This window comes from Neopelma chrysocephalum, unplaced genomic scaffold (genome assembly GCF_003984885.1).
Source record: "Neopelma chrysocephalum unplaced genomic scaffold, ASM398488v2 Primary Assembly neopelma1_96821, whole genome shotgun sequence".
Lineage (NCBI taxonomy): Eukaryota > Metazoa > Chordata > Aves > Passeriformes > Pipridae > Neopelma > Neopelma chrysocephalum.
Window position 1 is genome coordinate 290,678 of NW_020925465.1, and position 26,370 is coordinate 317,047.

The 26,370-nt window shown below is 41.1% G+C and overlaps 1 protein-coding gene across 1 annotated transcript; it reads right to left on the reverse strand.

Moving 5' to 3' along the window:
- Positions 1–102: 102 nt before the first annotated feature.
- On the reverse strand, positions 103–23,698 carry DDX58 (DExD/H-box helicase 58). Its single transcript, XM_027670294.1, has 18 exons — positions 23,386–23,698; positions 23,133–23,264; positions 21,497–21,675; positions 19,556–19,706; positions 17,581–17,706; positions 16,645–16,758; positions 15,525–15,678; positions 14,394–14,652; positions 13,518–13,680; positions 13,004–13,105; positions 10,788–10,945; positions 10,011–10,146; positions 8,987–9,135; positions 7,669–7,759; positions 6,778–6,948; positions 5,113–5,264; positions 3,135–3,284; positions 103–1,427 (listed from the first exon to the last, which is right to left on the reverse strand). Exons 1-18 carry the CDS (start codon positions 23,489–23,491, stop codon positions 1,131–1,133), a joined length of 2,790 nt encoding a protein of 929 aa, XP_027526095.1. The 5' UTR covers positions 23,492–23,698; the 3' UTR covers positions 103–1,130.
- Positions 23,699–26,370: the final 2,672 nt, after the last annotated feature.

A 26,370-nucleotide genomic window follows, 5' to 3' on the forward strand; every position in this document is an offset into this window, starting at 1 on the left:
TACTTATTACTCTAAGCTGTGAAATTTAGGGCTGATTATTTTTTTATGCCAAAAATCCCAAAGTAGATGGTCCCTTCACAGAGCAAACTGATACTTAAGGACTGTGATTTTGCAAGTACTTTTAATTAGAAAGTGCTAAAATGGCCTTTTTCAAAAATCTGTTATTCCTACTATTTTTGGAGGGAAGGCATTATCCAATTTATTCGTTGTTCAAAGTGCATACAGCTTTCACGGTAAAAGGCATGGACTGGGGTGGAACATGAAGCAGTGCTTAAAAAGTTCTTTTGCTTTTAATGCCACACAACACTTTAACAGAACGCAGGCCTCACTGACTAGGATTTAGGTAGTTTAAATCGTTTTTGGACTCTTAAATTATGTTCCTTTTCAAGGTGGGTTTTGGAGTTTTTTTCAGAGTTCAGGTGTTTTGGACACATAATTCTTCTACATACAAACATTATTACACTATCAAATGCATAAAGTGAACTGCAAATGTCTCTTTTCCTGGTTCCAGAAATACTGAATATTAACCTCATTGAAAATGTGTAGAATCAGCAGGTGCTTTAAAGGGTACAAATATAACAGTGTTTCATAATTGCAGCAATTTCCATTTTTCCCAGAAAGGTCTGGAATCTGAGTAGAGAGAAGGAATATATATATAAAAATAACATTAAAAGTAATTTTTTAAAAGTAGCTAGAATAGTGCCTAAAGTGTTCGTACGTGTAAGCCATGTTGTCTGCATGGAGGTGTAATCCAGCCAGTAGTAGTAACAAAGAAGATGCTGTTTCATACAAAAATTCTTGAAGCTGTGGCCTACCACCTAAAGGTAGATGTTTCATGTTAGTCGTTCATTTTGATCTTATTTTTTTTCAGACCAGCTTCTTCATAGCCACAAGAATTCAGATCTAGATACTTAGGCACATGTTTATCCTTCTCGTGAAACTTCTAGTGAAATATTTCATTATATAGCAAATTTTTTTTAGTGGCCATACTAGCATTTTATAGTCCAGCCAGATGTGGACGAGGGGCCCAGCATATCAGCATAAAGAACAAAGTTTTTTATACATGAAAAACAATCATCCAGTATTTCAGCTGAGTGCAGTAGGGTGATATATCCATCAAAATGAGAAGTTCAGCTGGATGTTTCTTCATCAAAATTCTTCAAAGAAGAATTAATATTTTTCCATTTCTGAAAATCCATCTGTGTCCCAGTTTCAATGTCCTCCACTACAAAGCTTCTGATTTTGATGATTGGTAGATTATCAAATGTTTTGTACTTCACTGTGATCCCCCAGTCATGCTGGCAATTAGTTTTTTGGCAATGCATCTTGCTTTGTTTCTCAAAAACATCAAATGCATGTGGTTTCTGGTGAGGCTTTGTTATATAACGCTCCTTGAATGCATCTCCTAGGACAGTGTGATGAGAGTCCTGAAACAACACATGCCAGAAGTCCTTAATAGTAGAAACAACATTCCTCATTTTTTTCTGATGTTCCTCTTCCCTTCTCAAGTATGTTTTCCCTGCTAAGGTGATTCCTGTCATCCAGGAGGCTCACCTTCCAGCCCCTTTTGCTCATTGCTCTTTCTTCCCCCAATCCATTGAATACCAGGGCCCAGGTCTAGGCTCATCAAAACCAAAAAAAATTGCTTTGTATAACCAGTTACCAGCTTATATATATTTGAAATTACTAAGCTTTTTAAGAAACCATGCTTGCAGTATTTGAGCCTTGTGCATAAAACTAAGAGAGTTATTCAGACAATGGACAACTTTGAGAGACTCCTGCTTTCCATGAGGGGTGATGCAATTACTTTGGAGTGGTAGAGAAAACAGCCCTAACAAGATGAAGGAGCTACAGTTGATGCTTATAACCTATTTAATCAAAGATTGCAAAAATTAAAAACCTTACTTGAAAGCATATTTATAATTTGCGCTGGAGTCTGAAAATGCTAGATCCTCCTGAAAATGCATCTTCCATAAAATATATAGGCTGAACTATGACAGAACTCAGTTTGTAGGCATTATTTAAAATGGTTTGAGGGGTTATTTGCAGAGTACTAAGCAAAAACTCATACTGAGGAGTCTTCTGAGCTCTTGGATCAATCTGCACAGGTATAGGTGATAAGCCAGCAGCATAAAATGAAGTAAAAGTCAGAGGTGCTTTAGATACTCCTTAAGAGTTGCCAAAGAAATGTAACCAAGTTTTCACAAAGCTGAGCTATTCCCAACTTCTTGCCTGTGCATCTTGCCTGTGCAGAGGAGTAGTGAACTCCCTCTACATTCAAAAACAGCTGGTAAAAACAAATATATTTTCTTGATGAATAAGGGAAGTGCCTGAAGGCAAACACTCTGTAATGCTCAGCTGTGGCCTGAAGCCTCTTATCACATCACAACTGCACTTTTAAGAGCAGGACAAATAGAAGCAGCTTCAAGAGAACAAATTGCAGAACTATAGAGGCTCAAAGTGCCCAGAAAAGCCTCTCTTCCATGATCATCACTTTCCATTGTAGAGAGTATTGCCTTCTTTGGTCTACAGAAAACATCCTGATGTTCAGAAAGAGTACAATCAGAATGTCTCTGTAAGATACATAGAAGCAATGTGAATTACCTAAAGAATGGAAAACAAAATAATACTGAAGAATTAAAGGGTTCCTCTTGTGAAATCAAGGTTTACCTTGCTTTTCAAAACTGAAAACTGTCCCAGAAGCCAAGGAATTAAACAGTGAGCTGATCTCAGTACCTTGCGTGGGTGATTTTTAATTGACAGAAATGGTGAGAGAAATCTCTCGACTGCAGGGAGACTTCCAATCTTACACTAATCAGGAAGGTGAATATCCAGCAGTAACACTAATAGGTTATGTAATTGAAGATCAGGTCGTTTTCCACAAAATTCATCAGTTTCAAACGGGCTCAGGAAAACTGAAGTGATTCCTGCCATATATATTTGCACACCTTAGACATCATCAACTAATATATCAAACTATAGAAGAAATCACACCTCCTCCTGTGGTTTACTGATTTACTCAGAATTTCTTTTGTGGTCCAGTTTTCACAAAATTGCCAACTTCCACACTGATTACCAGTGCTGTTGGTTCAATAATGCTGACTTTCCTGATGTTCATGGATGTGTTTCCATACCTTTATAATTCTGATGTCATCTGTACAGCAGGCATAGGCTTTGCATTTTCCACACAGAAGATTTTTTTTCCCTTCCACTACTTCATGTTTTATAGTTTCTCTCTTCCTGCAATCTCGTAATATCTTTTCCTTCATTTGCAGGTCACGTATCTTTATTAAATAAATAAAAATCAAGATCATTATGAAATTAAGAGAAGCCCCAATGTCAGCTTGAACATGACTCAGGATATGTAACATCTAGGAACCTATTACTTAAAGCAAACAAAACAAAACATGCCTTGTTCTAGCAACTCATACCAAAGAAAGAACATGGTATTATTTGCCAGGTTTAGAATGTAGGACTAGAATAAGACTATGTGATGGACAGCATTTATGCTGTCTCTTCCTCCTTCCCCTCTAGCCCCTTATGACCTCTCTGCTTATAAGGCTTTTAAGTCTGTGTGAAGACTAAGTCATGTGAAACTCCCTACAGCACAAGTAGCGCTGCTGCTCTGGGAAGCTCATGGTTTGGAAAGCAAGCGTGAGAGACCACAGAAACCGCAGGTAGAGAAAGAAGCAACAACCACTGGAGCTGGGAACCAAATGCAGAAACAGAATCCTCTGAGAAGAAGCAGCCATACCAAACCTTGGAGGTGGGAGAAGAAATTTCACCAAGGCCAGAGGGCACAGCTCAGTCTCTGAAATCTGTAAGTCCAAGGGAATATGGCAGAACTGTGTATAAAGCCTTTTTATTTGGAGTGGCTGCCACTGGTTTATTCCAGTCTTCCCTGAGCCCTGGGAAAACCATTGGTACTGGCCACCAGTTGTATTTAACTCTATTCACCCCCATTCTCTGGGTCCAGTCATCCAGCCATTTTTTATCAAATGAACAGTGCACCCACCCAAGCCATGAGCAGACAGCTTCTCCAGGAGAATGCTGTGGGAAATGGTGTCAAAGGCTTTACCAAAGTTCAGGCAGACACCAACCACAGCCTTTCCCTCGTCTACCAAGCAGGTCACCCTGTCCTAGAAGAAGATCAAGCTGGTCAAGCTTGACCTGTCTTTCCTAAACCTATCCTGTCTGGACCTGATCCCCTGGTTGTCCTGTACGTGACAGGTGATGGCACTCAAGATGATCTGTTCCATGACCTTCCCGGGCACCGAGGTCAGGCTGACAGGCCTGTAGTTCCCCGGATTCTCCTTCTGGTCCTTTGTGTAGATGGGCAGTCACACTGGCCAACCTCCAGTCACCTGAGACCTCCCTGGTTAGCCAGGACTGGTGATAAATGATGGAAAGTGCCTCTCTGAGCTCCTCTGCCAGCTCCCTCAGTACCCCTGGGTGGATCCCATCACATCTCAAACTTGTGTGAGTCTAAGTGGTGTAGCAGGTCATTAACTAGTTCCCTTTGGATTATGGGCACTTCATTCTGCTCCATATCTCTCTCTTCCAGCTCAGGGAGCTGGGTATCCCCAAAACAACTGGTCTTACTGAGGCAAACAAGGCATTAAGTAACTCAAGTCTCTTCTTCATCCTTTGTCACTATGCTTCCCTCCATATCTAGTAATGGATGGGGATTCTTCTTAGTCCTCCTCTTGTTGCTAATGTATTTACAGAAACATTTTATTGTCTTTTAGAGCAGTAGCCATATGAAGTTCTAGTTGGGCTTTGGCCCTTCTGATTTTTGGCTGCATAACAACACAGCATCCTTGTACACGTGCCCAAGACAGCCTCCAACTGTCACACCACCCACAGGTCCTTCTCTGTTCTTAAGCAACAGGTCATAAATTCTACCTCAACTTGTAAGTTTTTTGCAGGTACACTACAGCTGACATTCTGCAAGCGAGCAGTACACACTGTGCCTTCTCTGCTGATCTAGCCTTTGTCTGAAATCAAATACAATGAACACTTTCCTCAGGTCATTACTTGGCCCTAGACAGGTGAAGGCTCAATAGGTAATGCCTGTGAGATTTGAGTATGAAAACGGCACAAATCACAAACCTTTCTTGCAAATGTTGTTTCGTCCCAGTTCTGCAGGTTTTCAATAGCTGCATTCATCATTTCTTCCTTATAACGGTTCTGTTTTTCATTCTCAACCACTTCCACTTTGCTTGTCACAAGGACACACTTGCTGTCTTTTGCCCTTCCACGACCTATACAGCAACACATTTTTTCTCTTTAGTTACTCCTAACAACATTTGCAAATGTGGCAGCTTGGCCATAAGAGCCTTTTGCATGGCTGCTTTCCGGTGTTCAGATTCAGGTAATGCTACTTCTAAAAAACATTCTCTCAGCTCTTTCTTCTTCAATAACAAACCAGAACAAGATGTCCCATTCCAGGTATCCTCATGGATATCCCCCAGCCAGTATTGTAGTGCCTGCTTCTGTGGCCTCCCTCAGCTAGATTCAGGCATACTTTAAAATTCAATTATTGTATAGAATCCTGCTTTCTTCTTGTGGTGTAAAATAAAAAGATAAAGGGAAGAAGTTAATCTCAGTCTTACTTATTAGTTTCTGCCTTGCTAATTGGTGTCTATTAAAAAAACCCCAAACCTGTATATCACAAAAGCCTGAGAAGCTGGATATACAGTGCTGACAAGAAAAGAGACAACAAAGCAAGTGCCATCTCTGCCAGCTGGCTGCTGCCTGCCTGGTTTTTGTTGCTGTTACACAGGCAAACTAAGAACTACAGGGATCTTATACCAGTTTAGAAGTATTTCACTTATAAAAAGTGTTCACATTTCCTCTCAAGCTCCAGTTCCACAAAAATCATGATTGTATGTGGTTTAAAACTGACATAACCTGTTTCCTTTGGACGTTTTATGGCTTTTTATGAATAAACACTATCCTTTCACCCATACAGGTGAATTCTGGGCCAATTATTTCATTATAAGACAGAGATAAGAAAATCACAGGACACAAACCCTGAAAACAGAAGACTAAGTACAGCAGAGATCACTTCTTGTCAAGTCACAATGTTAACTACTTGGGTGAGAGGATAAAATATTTCAGATGCACCCTTGAAAGACTAGGCAGTTTTATGCTATTTAGGAATGTTAAGCAGAAATGAGTATTTAATGTGGCTCTTCATTCCCCTCCAGTGGCCGTACTGTAAAATCACCAAAATTCAAGATCAAATTCTTGACATACTTCTTTGGACAAGCCAAGATATTTCCTTTTTTTGCCTTTTTTTGGTCTTAAATGTTAGAGGTCTGCACATGTGAAGGCCTCAGGTACCCTGGAGTAGCTGGGTTGGTAAGTGGGCAGGAGAAGGCCTTCAGAAGCCAAGGCAATACATGAAACTCCATTACAGCAGTCCTTTGTCACGGAATGATTTGCACTATTTCTGACTACAGCTCTTCCAGCCATAGTTCTGCTTACTTGTAAAATTATCTACTTGAGGTATCAGTCCTCAACAGTTCAATAACCTAGTGCAGCATGGCTAATTTGCCTGGTGAAAGAAAAGTCACACAACATCAAGGATGCGGCTCCGTGAACAAATTTGTCATGTCCCATCATTCATCTGACTTTGCTCTGGGGCACAGAAGAACAACAGCAAGACATGCACATATTACTATAGTATTTCCAGTGTGCCGCTCAGTAGCACTTCATGTCCATTTATAGGCCAAAACAGGTTTCTAAAGTAATAACTCTAACATTCCATACCTCTGACTTGGATCATTTTGGTGACATTACCGAAGTACTCATAGAGCACAACAAGGTTGCACTCAGAAATATCAATGCCTTCATCAGCAACAGATGTAGCAATTAGCAGTCTGCTGTCTTTGTCGGTTTTGAAGGCATCCAGCACACCCTTCTGCATTGGCAGGGTCATACCTACAGTAACAAACAACAATGGCAGGAAAAAAAGCACTGAAGAGTTCCTATCTTGAAGAGCAAGATACCTGAATTTGCTCTTATTTAAGTGATTAGAAATTAGTATGTCCTCTTGAACTGGAAAACTACCTTAAGTCTGCATATGCAGCTGGGCATGTATTATACCCCCTAAGCAGGGATTCCTGTTGTTGTGTCACAGGAATTGTCATCCCGGGAAACACCATTTCAGACAAAACACCCAGCTGATCTTTACTGGAGAGACCCATACAGCTTAGTTAAAACCCAAGCTAATTCTTGACTTAAGCTGTAGATAAAGCATTTTGGCTGTAACTTCTGTTTACCTTAAAATGTCTTTGTTCTATCAAACACAAAATAAGAGAGGGATCTATAAAAGGAACAGGGAAAATACTAGAATTAATCACAAGAAGCCATGATAGTGAAGTTTCTAAACTGCTTTTGAACTAGCAAAAGAATCTTGCAGAAAAGGGCCACTGACAGTGTTACTGCTGCTTTAACTACAGATTCTGGATAGAAAAGGCAAGGGTCTTCTACTTAGGATTGGTTAAAGGTCTCCTAGATATGGAAGAACACAAGTGCAAACTTGCATGACCTTCCTCTGTTTAAGAGCACAGAAGATGAACACAGGAAAAGCAGAACCATTTCAGCAGCATAGCCTCCATAGGTTCAACCTATGTTATATCTCAGTGCAAATCTGTGTACCTGTTTTATGTTCTCTTCTTCCCTGACCCATCAACGCATCTGGCTTTATGTGGCTAAGTAGAGGGTTTGCTTCCATCCACTTCTTCAAAGCCTGGAAAGCAAATCAGGGAGTTAGATCCTCTGTCCAGATCAAATGCTAGTTTGAGATAGACAGGTAAAGCTTGCCTATGTTTGCCTAGAAAACGAATACTTCCAAAAGAAGAACTGAAAGCAGAAAAGAAGGTGGAACTTGTGTGTCAGGAGGGAATATTTATGATAGGTGAGAAAGGAAGGCTGTGATGCCAGATTGAACCATGCCACAACTATTTCCACTTTTTCTACTCCTGCAACTTAAAGGCTGGCTAGAGGGCAATAAGCCTTTCCTTGCTACAAAGTATGCCTTTTTCTCTTATAAACAAACAGATCACTGACTGCTACACCTCTGGGAGCAGAGGAAAGGAGCTGCTATTTACAAACTAGACTTTCTCACTACGCAGTGGAAGTAGCGCCTCCAAACTGCTCTTACAGAAAAACAAAATTCAGCCAAGCCATGGTAGATTTTAAATCTGAATTGAAAAGCTGCCGACAGATGCTTGGTATTGTTAGTTTGGACTTTACCCTGCCTTTACTTTTTTTCTGGTTTGCAATTTGTCCAGCATGTCTATACCCAAGGATAAAACAGGCAGTTGTGTCTCTCAGCTGATAAATCTGTTGACAGTAGCCAGAGACTAATGATACCTTGCAGTAAATGTTTTAAAGCTACTGGAGCTAATGATTAGCAGCACATTTACTTCAAGCATGAACATTTTCTGGAAACAAGGCATTGGAAGGGAGAAAAAAAGGTCATCCAGCCTACATCCTTGATCCTAGCCAAGTATGAAATAGATCAGTGATAAGAAGACTCCAGAGAACATCTGCTCTACAAAGTCTTTCCTTTTTCTTGATCAAAAACAGGTGCTAGGACACAAACCTCTTTTAGGCCCATACAAATCCTCTGGGAAATGTATAAATACCTCCTGACGTGCCATCAGTAATAGAGTAGAGCTGCTGATTTATAACACTGCCACATTAAAGCCAAAACTCTTGTAACACATCTTGTTAAAACTGACTTTAGACCTAAAGCAAAAATCTGGTGGCTTAATAATCAACTATGACATGTAGTAAGATGTGATGAAAGACACCACCCCTGCACCATAGTTTTCAGAAAAGAAAAAAGATAAATTTAGGAAGATCAAATATATGCATATTTTTCTATTTCAGATCAAAATGGGAAGGGTAATAGATGAGGCATTATGTTTTCCCACTTCCCATTTTAGGAGCTTTAAAATGGAATTCTTACAGCTACTAAGGCTCTTGTCTTGGCAAAGACAATAGTGCGAGTTTGTGGGTTATAGCGATATGCTTCGTCCAGGATGGAAGCAAGCTCTTCCAGCTTGGGATTCTCATTTGATTCATCTTTTGAAAGGGCAGTCAGTTCTGGTTCTTTCTCTGAAGGAAAAAAAGAGGTGTCTTGAATAATTTACCTCCTTTAATTCAGAAAGCAGAACTCCCACACAAACCTACTTTCAAATACCACACATATTCTCTTTAGCTTCTCTTTTTAGCAGAGAAAGCTGTTGGTTAAATGCAAAAAAAACCCCAGGAAAAACAAAATTATGAATTTCTCACATTTTGTAGCAAACTGACAGGAGAACTTCTGTGATATACTGTGCATCAAAACACAGCAACAAAACAAAATCAGTTCTTGCATAGAGCACTGCTATTTCTCCTTAGGAAAAAATGGACACACAAAGGCAGACAGCCCAGTGATTTAAAATTGCAATCAACACTGCAACACACCAGAAGACAAGCTGGAATATAGTCCAGTGCTAACTAAATCAGAAGGCAGAGAACAGTGCCACCTCTAACTTTCAATCAGAAGGGTACAAGGGCGCTCTGCTTCTACCCAGAAGCCTGGGATTTATCCAGGAGCGTTGGACAGGAGGCCAGGCAGTGCACTGATCATTGTATGTTGGCTTATCTAATGATGCCAGCATCCATGATCATAAAGTATTGCCATACTTGTGGGGCCCACCTGGAAGGATACGTCTGCCTTATCTCCAGGTCAGGCATTTAAGAACCTACTACAGCATCCAGCTACAATTACTACTGTTTTCTTAGCTCTTGCACCAGAAGCTTGCAGTCCCAGAAAATTAGTCCCCCTCCCCACTATAACACTACATTTGCACCCACACAGACACTATATCTTCTGAAAAGTGCCATTTCATGAAAAACAACTGCACTTACTCTGAAGAAAACACCTATACCATCCTAGCATAAACTCTCTTCTCCCCTGCAATTGTCACAGGTACTGTGGGAAATACCTTGAAATTTGTCCGTCAGTTGCTTCTCTAACTCTGTATATGGTCCATTTTTCACATTTGTGAAAAATTCATTTAGGTAGGCTAAAGCATCTTCGATGCGTGCATCTTCACTGATAATGAGAGCATTGTTGAATTTCTGCTCAGAAAGAGACATACACATTTAAGCCTCATTTTCCATGGGACAGGATGAACACAGATTTTATTTACCTAGATTAAGTACTATAAACCTGTGATGTTCTTCCATTTCCATGACAACACAAGCACTACAAAGTCTCCTCTGCATTAATCTGTTCTTAGTGAGCATATTAAGACACAAGTCTTCCATGCTATGCTTTAGCCTATGTCTAATTGTTGCAGTCTTCAACATCCTCACGAGGGGAAGCAAAGGGGCAGGCACTGATCTCTTTGCTCTGGTGACCAGTGACAGGTCTGGAGGAAATGGCATGGAACTGAGTCAAGGGATGTTTAGTTTGGATATCAGGAAAGGGTTTTTCACCCAGAGGGTGGTTGAGCACTGGAACAGGCTCCCCAGGGAAGTGGTCACAGCACCAAACCTGTCTGAATTCAAGAAGAGTTTGGGCTCTCAGGCACATAGTGTGACTCTTGGGGTGTCCTGTGCAGGACTCAATGGTCTGATGGGTCCCTTCCACCTCAGCATATTCTATGATTCTAAATAAAGCAATCAGGTTCAACCCCTGCTTCTAGGTGAACATACCTGTATCAGAATGAATAGGATGACTCCACCTCTGTGTGGAAGGAAAGAAGATACACACTTACCCGCAAGTGTTCGGTACAAATGAAAAGGTCTCTACAAATGTTGCTCTCCTTCTCCTTATCTGCCAGCTGCAACAGTCTGCATTTCTTCTGGGTGAGAACTATCCAGTGTTCATATTTCTGTGTTCCAAAATCATTCCTGTTGATTTGGGAGATAGTATCTAGTAAAGAAGGAGGAAAAAAAAAACATTTGTTCATCTTGACTAGTAAGTAATAACCATTAGCTAGAGGATAACACACTTCCCATTAATGTTGGCTCTGAAAAGCCTATGCAGAAGAACGCTGTCACGATACAATCACGGAACCACTGAGTCTGGAAGGCGTCTGTGGAGATCTTTAGTTCAACCTTCTGCTTAAAGCAGATCACCTAGAGCTGGTCCCTCCAGATCATGTCCAAATGGACTTGGGAGTTCTTCCAAGGACAGAGACTTCAACTCCTTTGGGCAACCTGTTCCAGTGTTTGACCACCTTACAGCAGAAAAGTTCTTCCTGATATTTAAGTATTTCTGTTTGTGCCCACTGCCTCTTGTCCTGCCTCTGAGAACCATCTGTGAAGAGTCTGTGTCTTCTACACTCTCTGTGTTTCAACATATACCCAGATGTTAGGCTAAAATTAACCCAGTACAATGCAACTGAGGATCTGTGTACCTATACGCATCTGCAGAGACTTCAGCAACAAAATTAGAGCTCACATCCTATAAGAAGCCTACAGTATTCAAAAACCTGCATGTGCATTGCTCCTCGAATTACCAGCTACTCAACAGTTAAATATTCATTGTCAGAAAGTCCACAAGAATATTATCCAAGGGCCTGTGCTTGTGGCAGAACTAGGCAGTACCTGTTTTTTGCATACCTACTCTGCCTGAGTGCTTCACAGACTTCAGTAATCAGAGGGTCCACAGAGGGAGAAGCCAATGGCACTCATGCAAGAGGAACTGTGAGGTAGAAATAAGCTTCAGAAGTGTTTGCTTAAGTTAAAATGAACTTTGAAATTTTCACTGCATTTGTTATTTGATGGGGTTTCTTGGGATGGTTGTTTTGTTTGGGTTTTTTTTTTGGTTGGGTGGAGGGTTTTTTTTTGGGTGAAGTTTTTAATTTTCCCTTCCTACCCCAGAATATAGTTCACCCTCAAATATCTGGAAAGTGGAGTGGAGGGCAGGGGAGGAAATCTAGAACTGAGGTAAACAGGCTTAAGGCACTGTAGTCAGTGTGCTAAAAGCCAGTCTAAGCACAGACAACATGCTCTAATTCAGAGCTGGAGAGACCAAGACTGATCCTGAGCGTAGCCATCCAGGGGTCTCTACTTTGTACCCCTTCAGCTCTCAAATTTTTTATAATAGCCACTTACTGGATACCATTTAAGAATTCTGCAAAAGCAGAAAGGACCAGTTTATTTCTGAAGGACTGCAGAATTAGGTGTCAAGATCATGAGACTTAATGATCTTCTCACAGTCATGCATTTTCCTCTCTGTACTATAGCTCCTGAAGCTGGAATCCTACTGACAATTGTTTAGTTTCTTGGGTGGGCATATCCTCTCTCTGGTGTTGTTCATGTTCCATAGATCCTACTCTAGAAAACTACCTCAAATGCTTCTCAATAGAAAATAATGGAAGCCTGGTAAACAGTGGAAGTAGGGGTAACCCAGAGGCCTAAAGAGGAGGGAAAAGGTGGACATAGAAATAACTCTTGAGCGCAACTCAGAGGTCAGAGAAAATACAAGAAGTGTCAGAGCAGCAAGTGTGAAAATAAACTTTTGCTATAAGGAAGAAATTACAACATCCGAAATAGCACCATAGCTGTGACCCTTCTCGTTTTCCTAACAGAGACAGGTATGAAGGAGTTGCAGAAATATTTAAATAAGAACATACAGATACCTCTCATCAAAGAAATCCAGCTCATTGCATTTTGAATGCAAGCCCCTTTATTTCAGATTCTTTTAATTCAGAAGGATTTGACAGTGTCAAAAGCATACCATTCTTAGCTCATGAAACACAGGTTGAAATTCAGGCAAAAAGATTTCTGATTGTTGAACTAGTCATATTTAACAGGAAAATAGTTGACTGTCCTATCTGTAATCTCTTATTTAAGAAATATTGGTTAAAGGCAAGTTAAACATTAAGTAGAAAGAAAGTGGAAAAGGAGTGACTGTTGTAGCAGTTATAGGATTCACACTGATATAATCAGTGAATTGCAGTACAGGCATATTACAGAATCTTACCCTCTGAGTAAATCTTCCTCATCATCGCCTCTGTCTCAGACATCAGACCTGAGATAATGTCTGCAAAGTGATTCTGAGCTCGCATTTTAACCCATCTGACATCTAGAGACAAGAAATGGAAGTCAGTGGCCTAAGTAAGTAAAACATTTTCTGCAGCACAGAACAAATTCTTGTCTAGAAGTATGCTATCTATAGTGCTCTATGTAATCACAATCAGGTTTACTGTTAGTGAGTATTGTAGTTGCACAGAAAGAAACTGCCCCCAGTCTTCACTAGCAGAACTGGAAAAAAAAAAGGGAATGTGGATTACAGCAAAGAGAGAATGTGCCCAGTGAGCACTGCCTTACTGCACGGCAACAATGAAATGCAAGCCTAAACTCTTTTCAAGCTAGCAGAAAGCAAAGCTCCAGCTTAGTCTTAAGCTTCTACCTTAATCTAAAAAAGGGGAATTGGATAGCTGCCTTCATCATGGTGCTTTGCATATCCCAGGAAAATAAAAACGAAGTATGCTTACGTGATTCTGGTTTGTTTCCGAATCTCTGCAGATCCTCTTTGTTCTCTCTGACAGTGGATATGGCCTGTATGTCAAGGTAGGAGCAAAGGGTACATATGTGCTCTATAGTTTCCTTGATGTTCTTGGCATTACCAACTCCAACAGAGGCAGTTAAACCTACAATCTGAGCACACAGATGAATAGCAGTGGTTGCTCCTTTGTCACAAATGGAATAAAAACAGGAGATGCTATTACCAGTCACCAAAGTGCCACCATCTTCAAATACAAGATAATAAAACAAGCAACAGAAGTAAACAAGAGGCAAGCATGAAACCTTGAGAGCGAAATCTTGTCTGCACTTGTGCCCTCTCCAAGGCACTCAGAGTATCTAAACTTAAAATAAATTATCCAGCCACTTGTACCCATAACCAGCTGTATTTGTCAGTGCTTATCATACAGAGAAACAGCAAACCACCCCCAGAACCATCCTTTGCATTCATTAAGAGATGTCGTCTCAGCTGGATGAAATCCTCCTGCCAGGAGAGGCAGTGGCTCCATTTTATTGTCACAGAAGACAGCAATGGAGAGGTGACAAGAAGATTACTAAATTACATGCTTTTTTCCAGTTCAGCTTTCCTGTTTGCTCTCACATACTCCAGTCCCTGTCATGCTTGAACAGCCCTTGGCAGCTGCAGAGAAGATGTAACATGGGAAAAAAGCCTGGAAGTGTCCAGGAATGAAGAAGTGTTCCAGATGCTACTGTTCCAATTTGCAGCCATTGTTAAATGGGAGATTGAACTGGATCAGCACAAAAGGCAAGAAAGACTTCAGGCTTTGCTGACTGCATTGTGAAATACTTTTCTTTAAGGTTTCCACCCCTGACAGCACGGGCCTTACCTGAGGCAGCTGGTTTGCAGAGGAGTTAAATTTTTGTTCCAGGTATCTGGTCATTAACACATTGTAAGGGTGGTTGCCTGTGGTGTTGTGACACTCATCAAATATCATCAGAGTGAAGATGGAGAGAGAGCTAAGGATCCCAGTCTCGATGCTATTCACAAGAATCTGGGGCGTGAGCACAATGATGTCACTGTCCTGTATAATGTGTTCTACCGAGACATTTGCAACTGTTTCACCACATATTCCTTGAACAGTATATCTGGGAAGAAGATGCAAAAAATAGGGTATGAAAAAAGGTATCTTGCAGGGCAAAAAAAGCTAGAAGAATGGACTTTTTAGCAAGCCTGAAAGGTAGTTACTAAGTTCTAAATGTCAAATAGTTGGAGCAGGCAGTTTGACCACAGAAGCTGAGACAGGAAACTGCTGAGGGTAAGCAACTGGATTTCAACTACCATTAACTGAAATATATTAGATTTGAAGAGTGATGAATTTGTATATTTAAGGTGCATCTGTTAGTTCTCATGTAACATCCCTTTTCTGTGTAGGTCTGGCATCATGGGACTGTTTTCTGTTCAACAGTCTCCTTTTCTTATAAGCTATAAGGATATATATGTTGATGTTCAGTAATCAGGTCCTTCAAAATCAGAAGCTATAGGTTGTCAATGCCCCTCTAAGCAATTTTCAGTCCCATCTGAAAGATAGACTTTCATTTTCTGACTAGAGGTTGAAAAATCAAAGCAGTTTGGTTCCTTCCATTTGGAAAAGAAAGACTCTGAGAATGACAAGAGGAATCTCACTGCTGCTGCCTGGAACTGCCTCATCTTTGGAAGCAGAGATGAAAGGAATCTCAAGACAGAATACAATTCACCCTTTCCCAGAGACAAGCACAGATATACTTTAGCCATTTCCATAGATGTGCAACAACCAGTGCTTAAACTTTTCAAAAAGCAGACTTCAGATTCTCCAAAGTCTGCCATAGCATTGCTATTCTTGCAGCTAGGCATCATCCTTATGTTAACATGAAACAATCTTGTTCACCAGTAAACTCGTTACATTTTGCCCCTAGCTACAGGTGACCTAAAGGGAAGTGTATTTTCTGTGGAGGAAGACATCAGGTAGAATTACACTTACCCACTTCTTTCAAAATGCTGCCTGAATACATTTTTCTGTTGTTCATACACTGGCACTTTGGTTGCAAGAAAGACAACTTTTGGCTTTTTTCCAGAGGGCGCGTTTTGCAAATGGTGTTCACAAATCAGAAGCGCCACAAAAGTTTTTCCAGATCCTTTAAACAAAAAACATGAAAGGTGAAGCACTAATATGAAAGGGTGCATTTGTAAGCAGTAGCTTGTCTCATCTGGATGCCCTGTAACAAAGGGGAGTTGACAAGGGGGCTGTTACACTTCCAGACTCTCTTTTTTTGAACACATGCTTGCTGCTTATTCAGGTGAATAATCGTCTCTTTCTCTCTCACAGTCTCAGTCAGTAAAGACCATTAAGCAGAGGGAAATTAGTACCCATTTGCAGTTGTATTTGAGTTCCTTGAAATCACTGAATCTAGTTTTGCTCTTAGCATGTGCTCTCACATCAAACCAGACAATGGTATAGACACTGGGCACTTTCAGCTTCCTTCCTTCCCCATGCAGTCTTGCTTCTCGCACACTTCTTTTCCTTTGGCACTCAGGCTCACTGTGCAGGCCATCCAGAGTTCTTCTTTGTCCTTGTCTCTCCAGGGCTTAGGGGAAAATTAGGCTAATAACATGGAAAACATGGGTGCAAAAAAAAGTGATTGATCTCTCTTTGCCTGCTAACTTCAATCTTCTTAACTCAGCCCTGAGCTACTGCAAAATTTCTGTGCTGTCTTGATGTTGTAGGCATTGCAGTAGAGAAGACAGGGGAGCCTCAGGCTAACTCATCCTATTTTTCCTTCAACTTGCAAGTCAAATTTCTTAAATGTCTGCAAAGATCAGTGACCGATTTTACCTCAAAAATCCACACCAAAGACTGGGAAAGCAGAAGTCAGAATATGGAAATCTGAATACAGGCACTGAAGTGCCAAGAGGAACATCTGTCTTGCTCAGTCTCTGTGCTGCCCATGGCCATTAATTTCAGGTTAGATATGGATCTACTGCAAGAAAGACTGCTTTTAAATATAAACAGCTGAAAAATTTTGACTCAACCTTTACCCTTCCCTATCCTTCATAGCCATCTACATCAAGAGAATCTTTCTAAGAAATGTCTATTTTCTTACCTGTAGGGGCACATATCAATGTGTTTTTCCCATTGATAGCAGGCTGTGCAAGTTCAATCTGGTAGGTTCGAGCCTTCTTTGGTTCATAAACAGATGAAGACCCATGGACCATTCCTAGGAAAGAACCATGTTTTTGTGAAGAGTGTTGCAACAGAAATGCATAAAATATATTGTGCCCCATACAGCTGCTGTGTAAAATGATAGATGTAGAAGAGCCCTTGCAGTCCATCCGGAACATTCTCTGACAGCCTTTTAACAGGACAGATGAACCAAACACGAATTTTGTGTAGGTTTGATGGCATACTTTTGTAACTGTGCTTCCTAAAATGAACTAATTTCAAGGTCTTGGCTGACAACTCTCACTTAATCTTGTCCTTTTTTTCAACTCAGGAAAAACCCACAAGGGATTATTTTTCCCCAAATGTATGCACAGTATTCCTTCCAGCCTTCTGCTCTACAGACTTTTGAAGTTATTACTCTCTCAAATTGTGGTCTTTTCAGAGGGTTTGCACTTCTGGAACAGGAACTAGAAACCACTGGTGGAGCAAAATTTGCCATACGAGCTATGACAGCCACTGCACAGATCCTTTGCAGCCACATTCAGCTCTTTAAACTGGTTAATACCTCATCATGTGTGAAGAAGTTATATCAGAGAAGAGATGCACCAACAACAGTCTCGTGTTTGGAGACCTTTTTCATAATGAGCTGACAGAAGAACTTCTCACTAGTAATGTGATAAATGAGAGGCAACCCCTAACATTTGCAATGCCCAGCATAGATCCTTTAAGCATTAAAACAGAAGACAGTTAAGTCAAGTCAGAGATTCGTACTAGTTCCTCAGTACCTTCCTTTGTGGCACACCACATCTGTGTCCTTCAGGAGTCTAGCAAAATGGAGAATACCAACCACAAACTGGTTTTAATTCTTAAGTCTTACCTGAAACTGAAGAAATATTTTCACTGAGATTATTATCACACTCTGCTTCTTCAGCAAATGTTATCGTGGTTTCAAAGCAATTCTCAGAGGCACCTGTCATTTCACCATCAACATCTTTGCCATTATCTGTATAATCAGGGGGAAAAAAAGCATATTGTTGATCCTTTTGATTTTAAAATGTTGTATCTGCTGTGATGACAAGGTGATGGAGTTGGTTACTGACGTGGAAAGACTATATAAAATGATGCTGCATCCAGGCTCCCTTTCAAAGAAGATTGATAGCACTGAGAATCTTGGGTTTAAAAGAACCACATATTTGGTGCATTTGTAGCTATCCATTAAAAATCAAAGGAGATAATAGACTGGGAGGAAAGTTATATCACCTGTGTTTACTGACAAGACAACACTGTGTAACATGGACATTAGCCACAAGCATGAAAAATACTTAGGCGTTCAAAGCAGCTTTGTAAATTCAAGACTCTGTTCTCCCTTTCTCCTCACCTTCTGAAAGGACCTAGAAATGGTAAGATTATCTCTATTCTTTCTCTTACACTGTAATTGAAGGAGATTACAAAGATGCTAACATTTTCTTTGGCCTCATAATTATTACCTTCTTAAAGAACCATCCCTGGGCTTTGCATGAAGAGTTTCTTTGCAAGCAAAACACATGATCACGAAGTGCTGCTTTCGGAGAGGGAGAACAAGCACATTTGCACCCCAATCCAGCTCCAGAAAGTACACAATATCTGCAATTAACTTCTACTAGCAACGCTTCTTAACCACTAGCAGTAAAATGCTTCCAGTATAGACAACGTTTCTTCAACAGGCTGACTTTGGCTTTGTTAAGCTGGACATTACAGGAAGCTTCCCCAAAAGACAGTGATACCTTTAACTTATAAAATATAACTGTCAACCAAATAATATCTATAGCCACCAGCTACATAAATTAATATCTATATAATAATATAAATTATATGGATATAATAATATAAATTATTATTAATAAAATAAATATCTATATCTATATAGGTATTATTGTTATCTATTATTTTACACGTAATTATTTAGAAATCTATTAAGTATGTATATAACTTCATACATATATAATAATCAAATCTCCAGATAAGAAATTACACCCTTTGACTACAGCAATAAAAACATTTCAAAATGAGAAATATTGCTTAAGAAACCACTTAAATATAGCTTGTCCCAGTTAATTAATTAATTAAAAACAATTTAAACAAACACTTAGGGTTTGGGAGACAGCAAATACAGGTACGAAGAAATAAAGTCCAATTTATCTAAAATAACTTTTTTTGTGGCAGAATAATGTATTCTGCTCTAAACTCTCCCATGCTGCAGGCTATTCATATCGGTATTTTTCAAGTAGGGAAAGGTAAATTCAATGACAAAAGCAAAATCTTAAGAGAGGCAATTCTGCACTTTTACAAAATACGGACATAGTCACTTGGTAAGGGCTGCTTATCAATTTGTCAAAGAAAAAACTGTATGATCTGCTCTGTAGATCATCGAAGTGTATCACTCTCTAGACTATCAAATTACTAATCAAATTTTATCAGAAAATATTGCATCTATTGCAACTCAAGAAACCAAAAAGATGGCACAAGGGGAAATACAGAAGAAGAGAAGAAAAAAGATAACTGTTTTGCTAGTTTTATGTCTTCAGAGCCTGTGCTGTCTGATTCTGATAACCAAAAAAAGGCATTATTCCTAATCATAGGGGAGGAAAAATACTCAAAAAACTAATTTCTGACTGTTCATAGGATAATACCTGTATTTCATCTTACATAAAAGACATTTTAAATAAATTCTACAAAGGATTTTATTTTTAGACAACAATAAGCAAGGTAGTCCGATGGTATCCTTTTAAACTGGTCTTATTCTTCTGAAAAAAAATTAATCTGTCTGGTACAAGAACAGGAAAAGAGCATCATAAAAACAATTCAAAATTTACCTTCTCTTAAATCCCACAGTTGACTTGCATTGTAATATCCTGCCATATCCAATGCCAGCTGAAGACTTTTCGGCCAGTTTTCCTTATCCGAGCGACAGAGACATTCAATGAGTTTAGTTATCCCCGCTGCTTTGCTTCTGTATTCACTAATCTGCACACACCACAAACAGAAATTGCTGTAGGTTCTGAGTGATCAAAAGCACTGTTCTTTGCTTGGTAATTGATTTGTTATGTTTGATGTTCAGTTGAAAATCGCATTTCCTTCTCACTGAATAAAAGCTTTTCCAATAAAATTCAATCATTTACCTACTGCTGGTTCAATTCTGCCAGCCTAGCTGTACACTAAACTTACCTGGACTACATCAATAGGTAGGCTATTTGCTCAAATATTCACAAGGTCTGAAACATCACAGAGATATTCGGTGAATTTTCATCTGGAAAGGTCCTTGTAATAAGCTGTATCTGCTATAAACCTCTGAGACTGAACTGGGCCCCCAGTTCAGGAAGGACATTGAGGGGCTGGAGCAGGTCCAGAGAAGAGCACGAGGCTGGTGAAGGGACTCGAGTACAAGTCCTATGAGGAGAGGCTGAGGGAGCTGGGGTTGTTCAGCCTGAAGAAGAGGAGGCTCAGGGGAGACCTCATCACTCTCTACAACTCCCTGACAGGAGGTTGTAGCCAGGTGGGGGTTGGTCTCTTCTCCCAGGCAACTATCAGCAAGACAAGAAGGCACGGTCTTAAACTGTGCCAGGGGAGGTTTAGGTTAGATATTAGGAAGAAATTCTTTACAGAGAGGGTAATCAGGCATTGGAATGGGCTGCCCAGGGAAGTGGTGGATTCACCACCCCTGGAGGTTTTTAAGATGAGACTGGATGTGGCACTTAGTGCCATGGTCTGGTAATCACAGTGGTGTTGGATCAAGGGTTGGACTTGATGATCTCGGAGGTCCCTTCCAACCCAGCTGATTCTATGATTCTATAGAATAGGGAAAGACAAAGCTACAAAATTTATGGTAGACGTGACGTTTGGTCAGATGCCATAGCTTTCCAAACGTTATGTACCTCCATAGAGAAACAGCACTTTAAAAATAAAAAAGTTGCAAACCATCCTGCTCAGGAGTCGTAAGAAGTGAGAACACCTTACAGACTCCTTCAGAGGACATTGGTACTTATTATTAACCAGTAAATCATTGGTAACATCACTCATTAACAGTCATTGATAACAGCACTGAGTTAGAACTGGGTAGCAGTATGGCAGCTTCACATCCAAAGGCAATGAAAACGCTATCAACTTCTGTGACACAGCATTTAGCTAATGACTTCAGACCAGAAGTTCCATTTCACCCTACCTTTGGGTGCTGACAAAACCCAAAGAGCTACGCAAAGTTTCTAGTAGTTGCTACAGTTAAGGTAATAGAATATGTCAAATCCCATGACAAGAAAGAATCAATGTAGGCAACACCTAAATGCCATTTTGTCTACTTCGATCTGTATTTTTAGGAGCGTTAATGGAGTGTGAATGCTCCAGGAAGGGGTCTATTTCAAAGGCATAGTAAGACACCCATTCCCCTCCAATGTGGCACCTTGCAGAGCCCCTGAGATCTCTTCATGTGAGACTGGATTCCACAAAGATATACAGCTGAGTGCTGTCGATGCCAAAGCCACCCAATCCTGCCTCCCTGCCTGCCATCCTTTTGCATGCCTCCTTCTCCACCAAGCCAGAGTGGTGAAGAATGACAAGTGCAAACAGCACTGCTGTGGGATGCTGCAGCCACACAGCAAGGCCTCCTCTAAGGAGAGGAAAGAAAGTCCTTCCCCAGGGGACTGTAGCCAGACATCCTCCTTGCCCAGCCAGCTGTCACATGGGCACCAATTCATCCCACAGGTGAGGCAGCCAGCACTTCTCTGCAGCAAAAATAGGCAAATACCAGGACTTTACCATACCTGCAGGATCTCATCACACTCCCTCTCTAGCAGGCATGTGTTTATGTAAGGCATGAGTGCTACTGGGTCAATTTCTAGCATTGTTGCTTCTATCCGCTTCAACAGCTGTCTGTGCAGTTCCAGTTTTTCCAGTTTGCTGAAGTCCCAGTTTTCTATTGCTTCTGCCAGTCCAGTGTAACCTTTCAGAAAAAGAGACAAATTGTTACTATGAATTCAATCTCCAGCTAGAATAGGTAGGAACAAGCTGAAAAAAACCCCACTTTCTCAGCCACACTGGAGAAATTAAAATTATTTTACCCAATAATTGATGAAAATCTAGGTGAACCACAAATAATTTTTACTTAATAAGTGACTATTTTCCCTTAGAAAAAGGGAATACAAGTTTCTTTGTATGTCTAGCATGAAAAAAACCCTATGCTATAGGAACAGTAACGCTTGCAAATAGGAAGAAGAGTTAGAGAATGTTACAGGTCACATCACTCAAGCAACCATAACCACCCCTGTCTTTTGATCATAAAATCCTTGGATACTTGCAGTCCATGATACTCTTTCAGAGGATTTCCCACAGCACAGGATACTATTCAGAATCACAAGCTGCTTTAGTCCCCTTTTATTTGCTAGCCCTTTATCTTTTAGTCCCGTCCTTGGCTTTCCCCTTCTTCAAAAATCCCTACTGTATTAGATTCAAGTCAGTCCTTAACAAACAGCACTGCAGACACCTGCAGCCTAGACAGTCATCAAATAGCTGTCCTGGAAAAGCTAGTGGCAGAGAAGCATATTTAAGGACTTGTATGCTTTGCTTGAGGGGTGGAAAAAAGCAGGTCTGGGTCCCAGAGGAACTTGTGGGCACACAGAAGGAATTTGCCTAACTCCTTTTTTTTCTCTTGGAGGAGTAGGAGAATGATGTATACACTTATCACCATGTCTTTAGACTAGTTATCACCTACCACTGCATCTGCCAAAAATAAGGTTAATCCCAAATTCTAGTCTCGAGCCCAATTAACAAGTACTTGGGATAGTACTTGAAATCAGCAAATTAACCTTTTCAGTTTCCTGCTGAATATACACCAAACTGAACACTATTAGCACGTTCAAGGAAGAATTTTTTGCAATTCAGAAATTAGGACTATCACAGGCTAATAAAATGTTGCTCTGGACCTATTATTTGCTTTAAGGGAAGACTGGGCTATGTCCAAATGATAAGAAATTTTGTAATACTTGTTCACTGAGATCCTATAACTATTAATAGTTAACAGTGAGGAAATTAAACCAGAAGTGGCTTATGGCATGAGATTTTGGGGTTCAAGACATCTAATATATCACCAACAAGAATCTATGATAGAATATACATGTAGAGAGGAAAGATGGCAAATCCAGCTGCTTCACACACGGGCGTCTCCCTATACCTTCCAATGGTTTTATTTCCAGCCTCCGTCAACCTGCCTTTTTCTACTGCGTCTCACCTGGTGTGGCAAGACCCGACAGCAGAAGCCCATGGCCAGCGTGGCGAACCTGCACATGCCGGGTGCGCTGGGCTGGCTGCTCTGCCCAGCTCCCGGCTGAGCGCGGGCGGCACCTGCGGCTCCGGCAGGGCTGGGAGAAGCGGACAAAACCACGCTCGCGAGTGGGAACCGACCTGCTGCAACAAGGGCGTCCAGAAAGCCCCGGAGCCAGCCTTCCGCCTCCAGCAGCAGCACGGTATCCAGGAACAGCGCGGCGGCCGCCGTCACCCCCTTCTCCTCCTCCTTTCGCACTCTCTCCTTCATCTCTAAGCAAAAGCCCAACACAGGCAGAGAGTGAGGGATGGGGGAAGGGGTTGGAGGGAGGCGGCAGGGAGCGGGGACCTCCCACCCGCGGGGCTGGGGGCAGCGGGCGCTGCCGGCTCTCACCGTCCGACAGCCAGTCCGTCATGTTGCTCAGGATGTAGACGGGGTTCAGGATCCTCTCGATGTACCGCCTGTAGCACCGCAGGTTTCTCTTCTCCTCCGCCGTCATGGTGAGGCCGGCTGCGCACCGGCGGCGCTCCCGCTCTTGGTCCCGGTCCCGTTCCCAGTCCCGTTCCCGTTCCCGGCTGCGTGCGCGGAACCCGCCCCAGCCCTGGGAGAGCACGGCGAGAGCCGGTAGGGAGCAAGTGGAAGCCGCCCCCAAGTTGGGAGCGATGGGAAAAAGAAACTTCAGGCAGGCTGGAGAATAGAAACAGAAAGCGGCCAAGGCGGGAAACGCTGCTTTGCGCTTGCGTCTGCCCTACGCAAAAGCAAAAAAAACCACAAAAAACACAACAACAACAACAACCACCCCTCAAAACCAACCAACCAAAACAAAAACAAAAACCCACCACCAAAAACACAACCAACAACAACAACAACAAAAAGACACACCCCCCCCCCCCAAAAAAAAAAAAGACCATGCCCCGGTTGGTTGAAAAGCCTGTGACCAGCCCCGTTTGCGGCTGCCGGTGAGGGAAGGCACAGCGAGGAAATGGCAGCAAAGGCACCTCCTACCCCTTCTTCCTTTCTGCCCTCAGAAAGCCCTATACGAGTTTTTATGGGCTGTATCCCGGGTTTTAAAAGATAGAAGTACTTAAAGTTTTTGAAAACTGTATCAGGGAAGTGGACAACAAAGGAGAAGGCTCACAAAGGGGGCCATCGTGTTGCAGAGCAGAAAGCACCCACAGTTCAGAAGTGCTGCTAAACATGACAAGTCCATATGCAAACCTCCCTCTAATCATTATTGTAATAAGTACACAATAGTAAAATTTACTCGTCAAAATATATATTGTATTCTTTTGTATATTATAGCTCATGCTTGATTAGAACTGGGGAATTGTAAGCTGCGGAATAGTTAACTGCTGTATTATTATTAGTTGACTGTCCTGCAACTGGCAGTTCCCAAGTTGGCAAAGATAGTATTCTTCTTTATTGAGCACGTATACGATATCCTGCTTTGCTAAAAATATTGTGTGAGTATACTCCTTAGAAAAAGAAGAAAACAAGGATCAGAGGGTCAAGGATGAAGACGATAAAGAAGGGCCAAGGAGAACATCTGGACCATCTGGACATCTTCCCATAGTCAGCTCCAAGGACATTGGACTAATTAAAGCTATTGATGGAAAGTACTGATGGAAAGTCCCTGGCATTCGAAATGGGCCTGCAACAGAACCAACCAGAACGAGGCCCGCGAATTTAGGTCCAATCAAGAGCTAACAAGTGACTATGGGAGGGGGGGGCTGGAAAGACATAAAAAGTTGCTGTTTGCTTCATTGGGTGTGGGGCTGGTGAGGAGCAAGGGGTCTCCTCACGCCACCCAGCGCGCTGGTTTGCTTATCTGCACTTTATAAATCTCATAATAAATATTGCTGCTAAATTGTGATTTGGTTTATTCACCTATAACATTATTATGTAGAGTGGATGCATCATATTCAAACAGATGACTAACAGGTAGTGGCCCAATACAAGATACCTACTTCCTAAAGCTTTGGCCACACAAGACCACAGAGTGATGGGCTTGCACTGGAAGGGCAGGGGATAGCAGGGGACAGAAGGAGGGACTTCGAAGAAGGCATTGACATTGTATTTTCTGCTGTTCTCTAGTCCATCTTTACTCTTGAGTATTCAATATCCCTTCTCTTCAGTCCTCTGTCTCTTCCACCTACTTCTAAAGGAGTTATAGGAAATCTTGTTTGAAATGTCCCCTGTACCACCATGCTGTGTTATTACTGATCACTGCCCTCTCAAAGAGCCCTAGGATAGGAAAGACTTGCATATGGACTTTTAATATTAAGTCTGTGCAGTGATATGGACTAGGGGAATGTCACACTCGGGTGAAGGTTACCCACCCCAGTCTAGGGAATCATCAATTAGGAGAGGACAGCTCCTATTTCAAGAAAGAGACAGGTGAAAAAGTCCTAAATGGCAACATCAGTCACCCTGCATTCTTTATACATTACTCCTATGTTTCCCTCCAGCTCCTTCAGTTTTGAGCAAGTAAACTTGCTCAGCCCTTCCCAGGACTTGTCTGAAGCAATCACTTTCATAGTTAACCATTTCCTGACATCTTTTTTTCCTCCAGGTACCCCTGTTAAAGTTCCATTGACTTATCAAAGGCGAGGGCCTGCCCCATAATCTTTTAGTACCTTGCCTTTCTCATAGGAGTTAGTCAGAATCAGGCCTGAAATCAGAATAGCTGGGTTGTTTTTTTCCCAACTAGACCTTTTACAGCAACAAAGCCCTGATGGAACTTGCTAATAGATTGTGGTTATGGCCAATACAAACCCTAATAACAGATGGGAATAAAAATTAAATATTGAATGAGAAAGACATACTGCTGATATTTTCCTTTAGTAGGTAAAATATAACAAGTTTGTCATTATAATCAAGGAAACTTGCAGCCCAAGACACATTTTAGTACTAGAATGGATTAAGTAAATTCTGCAAGTCTTTCCCATGCTGCTTAAAATGGAGGAAAGAAAAATCTGTCTTGATTTAATAATTTCTAAAACAAGTGGTTTTGAACAATGAAGGAATTGTTTCTGTTCAGAAATGGTATATACAAATGAATCGATGTATTCTCTGAGTAAAAAATACTTAAAGTGGCATGAAAGAGCTTGTTACTTGGAAATATTACTCTTATAATTTTATACATTTGAAAAAGTTAACAGAGAGGAATCTATAGAAAAAATGAGAAATAAAACACCATCTTCTAAATTAGGGACTTTGAAATGTTTTTTCTGATACTTCAAATTTGACAAACTAAACAGAATCTGGATCCAGGTGCTCAAAAAATACATCTTCACAGCTCTGTGAAATCTTTTGTAACAGACACCCAGATTGTGGCACCTAGTCTTCCTAATGTCTTCTGCAAATCTTCAGTCCTTT